Below are 9,562 nucleotides of genomic sequence, written 5' to 3'. Positions count from 1 at the left end.
GCAGAACCCTCAAGCTCCCAGGCCTCTGGTAGAGGACCCGAGCTCAGAGGATGAAAGAAACCACCCGCGGAGGGTGAGAAGGGAATTTTTTTTTTTTTTATATATATATATATGTATATATATATATATATGTATAGTTAAATTGTTAATTTATACATATATAGTTTTTTTCCCCAAAATAAAGCAAAGTTTAATGGATTGAATTTAATTTAAGATGATTGTCCAAAAGTTTATAGAACCTATGCAGTCAGTATTGTCGCCCCAAGAGAGGGCAGTTACATTTACATTTACTACATATTGGATCCCTTTGTGTGTTTGAGAAGAAAATTTGTCTGGGAAAATTTCCCATTACTCAACTATGTTGATGTTTGCCAACTCTGAACAGACAGCAACATCTGCCTACACAAAATCTATAGAGCAGGCTTTATTGTGCAGATGAGTGAAACCATTTGTGCTTCTGACAAGTATTGGTTCAGAGAGAGAAGGGAATGTGATCTATGTCTGTAGAGAGAATGATATCATGCCTTGGAGAAGCCCTTTGGGAACTTCAAGTCTGATGGTGTTTGTGTGAAGCTCCTCATAAAAGATTGTGTGTTTTAATTTCACAAGATAATTAAAGCTACTCATTTTTATATGGTAAGGTTAAAGAAAAGGGATGAGTCTTCATCAGAACATACACAACAGAGGTGAAGTAATAAAGTTCGGCTTTGGTAATTAGTCATTAGCAAAACGATAGGTTGAACAGAAGACTCAATGCATGTCAAAATAAACTGGATACAGCCTTCTAGACAGAGTAAAGACCTCTAAAAGACTTATAAAAACTTTCATTGACACAATTGGTCCAAGAAGGTGTTTTAGTTTCACAAGGTGAGATTGTCTGACAAAGATATACTTTTAGTGCATAGGTAATAAATGCATAGAACAGCTATTAAGTCTAATCTGAAATAGATCAAAAACTACAGTTTTGATTCTACTATTCATGTTTTATTGAAAAAAGATTAACTGCAAACTTAAAAAGTTTGAGTAAATTCAAGTATGTTCCATGATCCCTGTATACAGAATATGTAAACAATTCTCATTAAGGAGTGAGCTTTATTTCCATTATTGTAATATGAAGTTAGCATAAATATAGGTAAACTTAAAACAGTCACATGTTCAGGCTTTCTGAATTGAATACAATACAATACAATACAATACAATACAATTTGAAATGTTCCATCTTAATTTTATTGTTTCATAATATGACAAAGTTAAAGCATTGATAACTTTGTCATATTGTTTTCTGATTACAGCCAGAAATTTAGAGATATTATTTGATGACTAAACAAAAGGCAGTGGATTATTGTGAAAAAACACAGTTTTAAAACCTAAAAGCCTAGTAAAGTATACCATAAGGTTGTAGCTTTAATGTAATAAAATATAACAAAGTTAAACAGGCATGAATCCTATAAAGAGGTTGTACATATGTTTTTTTTTTTTCCCCCATTTAACTTATATCTTTTCTTGTTTGGAGATTATTTCCCTTTAGCATTCACACAGTTGTAAGTGGGTGTAGTTTTTTTTTTTTTCAGAGCTCTATAGAAAAGAGCTTTCCACAGAAACATGATCTCATTAGACTACAATGACAGAAAAGATTTTCCAAGTCAACGGAAACAAGACAGAGACAGGAAAAGAGCCAGAGCCGAGAACAGGCTGAGTGAGGCAGATTAGGACGAACCAGATAAGGACTGTGTGCTTCCTCTTACTCTTACTCTGATTTGTTCTGTGTAAACTTAGGCTAATCCTGCTGCAGATGTTAAAGTCTTTTGGTTATATAGAGAACTTTTCTTCAAACTACAATACATAATGTTATATTAGAAGAATGATATGAAAATTATTCACCAAAAACTGACCTGCATCTAACATCAAAGCCACAATCAGAATCTGAAAAGTGTAGCTTGCAATACTATTTAGTCAGTTTTCAGTAAACACACCGAGCTGTTAAATAAAGGCCTCAAAGATTTGCTAGAGAACAATAGTGAACAAACAGCGCACACAAATCAAGTCACATTTCCTGATTTCAATCACAGAAATGTTTACAAGTACTGTACTACACAGCAAGTTGGAAAGGAAAAGTAACCAAAATAATTAAACCCTTTAAGGTAGACTGTAATTTGGAACTTGTATTCAATTTTTTTTTTTAAACCTAAAGAGATTGAGAGACAGCTTTTAGCCAAGAAATTCAAACCACTTTGTGTTAAAAGTATTGTTGACTAGTTGAGAAACTTTAATTCCCCTGAATTGTCTAGTGGCATTTTCACATCAGTCGAATTTTCAAACAAATCATGAAAGTACAACATGGCAAACCCATTTAAAATAATTTCTTACATGTGCAAAAATTAGGTCAAGACTTTCTATCAGGTACTATAGGTACTCCAGACAGCAAAGTAAGAACTCGCTGTCAGGTTTCCTGCCATCTGTGTATCATAGCTGGAATCAAACATCTAACTTTTACAAGTCATGAGGATCAGTGACACACAGAATATTATCACTAGCTTATTCCTACTAAACCAGTGAGATCATAATTCCTTGACAGATGTAGTTTTATTTAGAAAATGCTCTTTATGTTGGCACTGTGGGGCATTGGAAAAGAGATAATGCATTTGTCCAAATAAAGCAATTTTGGACAATTCTTATTTTTCTAAGCAAAGTTGACTGAAGTTAACTCTGTTTGGTTTTTGTCCTCTTCTTTCTTCTACAGCAAAGAAATTTTGCGATGGCAAAAATAGAAAAGAGGGGCAAAGTCACTGCTGTCACCAAGAAAATTAGAACATCAAAACAATAGTATGAGTACCAAGGCATCCCATAAGCCTCTGTGCGCAAGTGAGGGGCTCCTTTGTGGCGCATCACATACTCCACCCAGAAAGTAGCCTGATCCATAGGTGGCATTGGCTGATCTCTGTGCAAGCTTGAAAGTCTTTGCATGTTTTCCCGGTAGCTGACTTTGTGGAGCAGTTCCTTAATAGTCTTCTCAAACGTGTGACCATTTACATCAGCTAGTTGAATAATCTTTGCTGCTCCTCTTTCCTGCAAACGCAGGAGATTGTCATATTGGTCAAAGAACAAGGGTATGCCAAGCACAGGGACTCCATAGTAAATGGCTTCCTGGACTCCATTTGTTCCTCCATGAGCTACGAAGACTTTGATCTGCGGGTGGCCAAGGAGGTCCTTTTGTGGCATCCAGTCCACTATTAGAGTGTTGTTGCCCAAAGTAGAGGGATGATCCCCTTTGTGCCTCCAAATCACCTGATAAAAGGCACACACAATGTAAATGTTCAGTGAAGGCCAAAATTTGCACAATACTGTACAAGTGTAGCATGGGTAATCCTGTAATCTTCAGGGCAAATATACAGAAATATAAAACCTGTTAATATTGTTTGGAAATCAGCCATTCCATTTCTTTTGAAAACAGCAAAGTAATTTCAAATGTCTTTTTCTTTTTACAACACAACATATTCCATGTCTGGAATACCCAGGAAGGGAGCACCATATGGATGATGGTACTTAATGTTTTCTGGGTTTCCATTGTCTAATTGTTGTACATATGACATTTCAGGATAACAAAGATAAAAAAAAATAATAATAATAAAATACAACAAATGCAAATGTGACTGTAGAAAAAGATGGCATGAGTATTTTCCTATGAATATCTTCTATACAGACAAGAGTGGGGAGATCTGTGGGAATAAATAGGTAAGGAGGACAGACCAATGAGTTCCTCACAGTTATTGTTTGTGAGCATGAATTTGATCTTGTAAGACAGAACTTTCTTTAAGAGTAGCTTTTACTGTAAGTATTTTCTGGCAGGACAAAATGTCTACTGATGGCTATAGATCCTCTCCAATCCGTAAATGCTGTTGGGACAAAACATTTTCTCTGTCAGAGCCAAACAAACATGAGAGTGCTCAAATGCCACTGTGGTCTTAGTGTGTAAGACCACAAATGGAGGATTTTAACTTTCTCCTTATCAACGACTTGTAAAGTTATTAGTTGTATGCTGGAGAGGGAAATCTACATGTAAATGGAGATATAGAGTCTAATAGAAGTTTTCTCAGTAGAAAACTGAAGGAGCTGGCAGCTGGATAACTGAAGGATTAGATCTTCACAAGCACAACATTGATGGGAGTCTGGAAAATAGAGAGATGACCACTACATAATTTAAAAATAAAATGCAAGTTAGTTTTTAAACCGGTGTGGTGACACAGTTGTTGGATAGGACATGCTAACAATTGCCTGTGCAAAACAGTGCAGCAATTCTTATTAGAACTGGAGAAAAAGTATAAGTTAATGCAGAAGGAATATAGAATTTGTTTTTTTTTTTGGCAAAATGGTCATTCATCATCGTGCTGAATTACAACAGAAAGCGTTTAAATTATTGGGTAGGAGCTAGTTTTCCTGATCTCTAAAACAATGCTCTCATATAGCATTTCTCTTGATTTCCTCCTCCTCACTGTTATAAATCTCTGTATGAAACTTCACACTCAAACTTGATCAGAAGAATTTATTATTTAATAACTGGTGTCTGTTTTTATGGACATTTTCCATGACCTGATCCTAAAACAACTCAAAACCTAAATATGAAAAAGATCATTTTTTTACCTTTTGGGGCATCTTGGCAAAAACACTGGCAATTTCATCCGCAACCTCTTTGGGTAAAGCATTGACCAAAGTTCCCAGAGTCATGATGATGACTCCATGCTCCCCAGCACTCTGAACAAACTCCTCCAGGTCCGCTGGTAGAGGCTGTGCAGGTTTACACTGGAACCCTCCAATGTAGACAACATTTGGCATTGTTGGCCGAGGAAACTCAAAAACGAAATCTGACCTGAACAGCCAAATGTCAGCACCTTGAAGCAGTGAGACAATGTCACACCCACCCTCGATGTATTTATTGCACATATTATCATAGATAGGTCCCACAAGAAACTTTTCCTGGAATTTTATGATACTGTAGAAAAAAAAGTTTTTCACCCTCTGGATAAAATCCATTTTGTCGGTTAAGCCAGATCCAGGCACTGGGATGTATGAGAGGGGTGAAGGTGCCAAAATAAAGTGACCTTCTCCACTTGTAATCCAGCGAACATTAAGGACTAAAGGCAGTTCAAGATATTTAGCTAACACGAGCCCTGGACCCATGGCTGGATCAGCAAGAACCAAATCATATTGGGACTCTTTTAGGTTTTTGACCAAAATCGGATTCTGAAAAATCTGAATTGTAGCATTACACCACACCAAATGGGCTTGAGTAATCATAGAAAGGAAATCCTTGGTAAGCTTCAAGAAAGTCAAAAGTGAAGCCCCTTCTCGCTGTGCCTAAAGAAAATTGTGAAACAGAAAAACGTGGTTAAAAGCATGACTTCATGAAACACATTTAAGAACAAAAAGTTTAGATTTGCCAATTCAAATGCAAGGTTCATGCGAAATAAATATTGTGATGAAAAAACAAAGGATCTAACCATTAAAACATTTCAACCATTTTTTTTATTTCCTTTATTAAACCAGGTAAACCCCATTGAGATCTAGATCTCATTTTCAAGAGGGACCTGGGCAATTAACATGGCACATTATATCCTCTGCAATTTAAATAAAAAACAAGCTAATCTAGAGTGAAAAATTAAAAAGAAAATACTTGCAACAACGTAATAGCCAACATCTGCAATCCCCTGTGCTTTTAATGTGTTGTAACCATCATTTAATTTAATTGGAGCATTCTGTCTATTTTTGTACATATGTTGCATTAATTATAGAAAATCTGAAAAAACTGTTCTGTTTCTTTCAGATCGACAAGAAAGTCCAAGTAGGATTTTCTTGACACTTTTTTATTTAAATTTCTTAACTAAAGAAATTTAGTTTGCAGGGAGGTTTCGAAGCCTAAAGGATGCATAAGTATTGGTTGAAATAGAGGTAGAAAAACAAGATTAATGATGCTGAATGTTTCTTCATAAATTCTGTATGCTGATTGATATGTATTACATGGTTATTTTTGTATATCAGTCAGTCATATTTGTACTTTCGTTTACATTTGTTCTTTGTTGGCTGCAAAACAAATTTTGCCTTGGAATAAAGTTCATCTTGACTTGATAATTAATTTTAAAAATATATGGAAAGTTATCAGAAAGGTTCAAAAACCTTATTGCAAGATTAGAGTGAGCAGACATGTCTGTTTAGTGTTGGAATGTTAAATGTGACGACAGTCTCTAGTATTTTTAATGCATCTTAGCGAATGAGTAAGACTAAAATAATATTTCTCTTTAAAAGAAAACATCTTGGTGTGCAAAAATTTCTCTCGGTCTTGTGGAATATTTTGTTATAATCAGATGAAACCTAACATGGGCTTTCAGTCACTATTCCAAAAGAAAGATCACAGCAAACATACTGTGCATAATGAAAACATCATAAACCCGCAGTGAAAAGATGGTGTCTACATCATGGTCTGTGGTCACATTTCTCTTCAGACGGCGTTAGATTTATCTGAAGGTGGATAAAACCATGAACAGTTTTTCTTGGAATGATCTTCAACAGATCCAGACCTTGACCTGATAAAAACCCATGAGGGCTCACAGAAAGGGCTGTGAACAGGGGATACCTTTGATAATCTGGTAGATTTGGAGAACATTTGCAAATATTGGCAACTTGGCTTGGCAAATACTACCAAGTCAAGACAGGAGATGCTGACAGACTTTCACCAACATGAAACTGGACCAAAAGACAGTTCAGCATATCAGTAATTGTGGAATATTTGATTTTTCTCCTCCTTCATCATATGTTTGTTATTCAGCACAAGATGCATTTCACGGTAAAACCAGAAAGCTCCGAAATGATTGATCAAGCTTTTATTTCTTTATATCACATTACCTTAGCATTGTATTTCCCAACCCTGGTCCTCGAGGCACATTGCCCTGCATGTCTTAGATGTTTCCCTGATTTAAGACACCTGATTCAGATGACTGCAGTTCAACAAAAGCTTATTAATCAGCCATCAATTGAAATCATGTGTGTTTGGAGCAGGGGAGCGTCTAAATCATGCAGGGCAGTGTGTATAGAGGACCAGGGTTGGGAAAAACTGCCTTAGTAGGACAGGCTTTTACATGCAGTATATATATAAACACATACCCTCATATGCTCCTGTAGATATATGTCAAAAAAGTTCTCTAAACCTTCATCCATTTCAATGGTGATGGATGTGTAGAGGGGGGATTTTTCTGGAATGTACCAGCTGGTAGAAGACCTGATCACACTGATGTTGTGTCCTCTGGTATGAAGTTCTTCCAGTAGTATTTTCATATTAATCCAGTGGCTGCCATCCACAGGGAACACCAATATGTTTCCCCCATCGCAGTGTGATGTCAACAGGATTAGGTGTAAGAACAATATGACTATACCGGAGAAACGAGTCAGAGCCATGGATTCTACAATGTCCCGAACAGAAATAAATGTATTTCATTAGTACAGATACAAATCGAGTCCGGACAAAAGATTACAGCTAAAATTTGTTTAAAATGACTAGAACAACAAAAGTGATAATACACTCAGTTTCCAATTTCAGATGGTTTCTTAATTTACTTACCTAATGTTGGTAAAGACTATGACCGTCCTGAGTACCCACACTGACAGCTTGTTCAAGATAAACCAGTAGGTATTTGAGTTCAAACTCCAGCTGCAGAGACAATCTGCTCTTTCACTAGTAAATAAGGCACGCACAGTACATTGCAGTTAAGCAAGAACAGTGGTTTCATCATAGCGAATCAATGACCTCTTTCATAAGAGTATTAGAGTGAGTTATGTAAGATTAAGCTTCAGATGCAGAAGTGCACAAAAGAAAGAAGTGCATGTCAGAAGAAAGAAACAATCATTTCATAGCTGAACCAGGGAGTTATTTTAAACCAGACTTCAAATAGTGTGATTAATCATTGATTATATTGAATACACTGGAGAGTTTATGCGTGTTTGAGAAATCCTTGGTTCTCCAAAGACTGCCATTTGGGGGTGCCAAACACTTGCTCATACAAAGTGTTGTCTATTTACCCAAATCTCCACTCTTGGTGCTGCAGTTTGCTGTCGCGCTTTCTGTCCACAGAGCACACCTCGTCCGAACAGCTCCTCCAAACTAGGGGCAGCAACAGTTGTCAAACACCTGGTGGAGCTCTGCATCTGCTGAGATTATCATACAAACTACTCCTTAGCCCATCGCTCCTAAGATTGACTGTAAACGGCATCATGGAGGAGCATTGTTTTGATGACGTTTTGAAGAAGGAGTGTTAGAAAGTGGAGCTTCTTAAAGAAACGGAGTCCAATTTCAAGGTGTCAAGTTGATATCCAGGGTCAAATTAATTTTAAGTTATATGTACATCATTTTCATACCAACTGAAGCTAACATAGTTACTTGATTGTGCAGAAGATGGAAATATGTGATTTGAAATGTATAAAACGGCCCTTAAGAATAAGGCTAAACGAATGCTGAGCTGGTTTTCATTGGATAAGCACTTTTACACTTTGTGATGTTATTGTCAGGATTGGGGAAGGCGCAGATAGGGAAGAGCCAAAATGCAAACAGCAACATGGCACAGTGAAAATTTATTTAAACTTAAAAACTTGACATGGACATGAGTGTTTACTCAACTAACAGACATAAAAATGCACAAGAATCCTGCACCACGCAAAGGTAAGACTAGAACCTAAAAAAACGCGAGACAGGTGAAGAGGATTACTGATCTAAATTAACAGGGAGAATACTGAGCTGAGGAACTGAATAGGAGAAGCAGACTAGAAAGACTACAATAATAAAAGTTGACAGAAAATAAAACCTGACATCTAAAGGATAACAAAACCTGCTCTGCTAGAACATAACAGGACTGATGCATAGGAAAAATGATATCAAGGCTAGAACAGAAGACAAAGGAGACTAGAATAACAATGAATAAAGACGAGACCAGGCGTCAGAACAAGGTAAGAGAGTAATTGAATCAAAAATAATCTAATTTAAGTAAAAGATGACAATCTAAACAGAAATGGAAAATAACCTAGAGAAACAAAACATGACACAGGGACAACTATGAACCCAAAACCACAGACAAATAACTTTAATGCAAATCAGCTTTGTTTATATTTTCTGTTCTTTCTTTTGCAAAATAGAAATCTAATTACAGCAAAAACAGAGTAGAGGACCACACCTACAGACGTCATCAAAAAGAGTAGTACATCTAAGCAATGGTATGAGTACCACGGCATCCTGTGAGCCTCTGTGCGCAGGTGAGGAGCCCCTCTGTGGCGTATCACATACTCTATCCAGAAAGTGGCCTGATCCATGGGTGGCATTGGCTGATCTCGGTGTAAACGTGACAGTCTCTGAATACTTTCCTTGTAGCTGTCTTTATGGAGCACTTCCTCAACAGCTCTCTCAAAGCTGTGACCATTAACTTCATGGAGCTGAATAATCTTTGCTGCTCCTCTTTTCTGTAGACGTAGAAGGTTGTCATACTGGTCAAAGAACAAGGGTATGCCAAGCACAGGGACCCCAAAGTAA

At 36.7% G+C, this 9,562-nt stretch overlaps 2 protein-coding genes across 4 annotated transcripts in view; both read right to left on the bottom strand.

The window, feature by feature from the left end:
* Positions 1–1,095: 1,095 nt before the first annotated feature.
* On the bottom strand, positions 1,096–8,263 carry LOC103140176 (UDP-glucuronosyltransferase 2A1-like). Of its 2 annotated transcripts, XM_007555188.2 has the most exons (5): positions 8,065–8,263; positions 7,607–7,720; positions 7,153–7,448; positions 4,639–5,352; positions 1,096–3,285 (listed from the first exon to the last, which is right to left on the bottom strand). In XM_007555188.2, exons 3-5 carry the CDS (start codon positions 7,441–7,443, stop codon positions 2,701–2,703), a joined length of 1,590 nt encoding a protein of 529 aa, XP_007555250.1. In that variant the 5' UTR covers positions 7,444–7,448; positions 7,607–7,720; positions 8,065–8,263; the 3' UTR covers positions 1,096–2,700. The 2 variants fall into 2 exon arrangements, with proteins under 2 accessions (XP_007555250.1, XP_007555243.1); XM_007555181.2 differs by lacking the exon at positions 8,065–8,263 and having other exon boundaries at positions 7,607–7,778.
* Positions 8,264–8,753: 490 nt separating this feature from the next.
* The window catches only part of LOC103140189 (UDP-glucuronosyltransferase 2C1-like), a 5,273-nt gene continuing 4,464 nt past the window's right edge, over positions 8,754–9,562 (bottom strand). Inside the window, exon 4 of one of the 2 annotated variants that reach the window (XM_016673197.1) lies at positions 8,754–9,352. In XM_016673197.1, coding sequence (XP_016528683.1) covers positions 9,130–9,352 — 223 coding nt within the window. In that variant the 3' untranslated portion in view covers positions 8,754–9,129. Of the gene's footprint in view, positions 9,553–9,562 lie in introns of both variants that reach the window. The other variant, XM_016673200.1, reaches the window with a different exon arrangement.

Source organism: Poecilia formosa, unplaced genomic scaffold, assembly GCF_000485575.1.
Source record: "Poecilia formosa unplaced genomic scaffold, Poecilia_formosa-5.1.2 Scaffold3, whole genome shotgun sequence".
NCBI classification, from domain to species: Eukaryota; Metazoa; Chordata; class Actinopteri; order Cyprinodontiformes; family Poeciliidae; genus Poecilia; species Poecilia formosa.
This window is presented reverse-complemented; position numbering and strand designations above follow the sequence as displayed.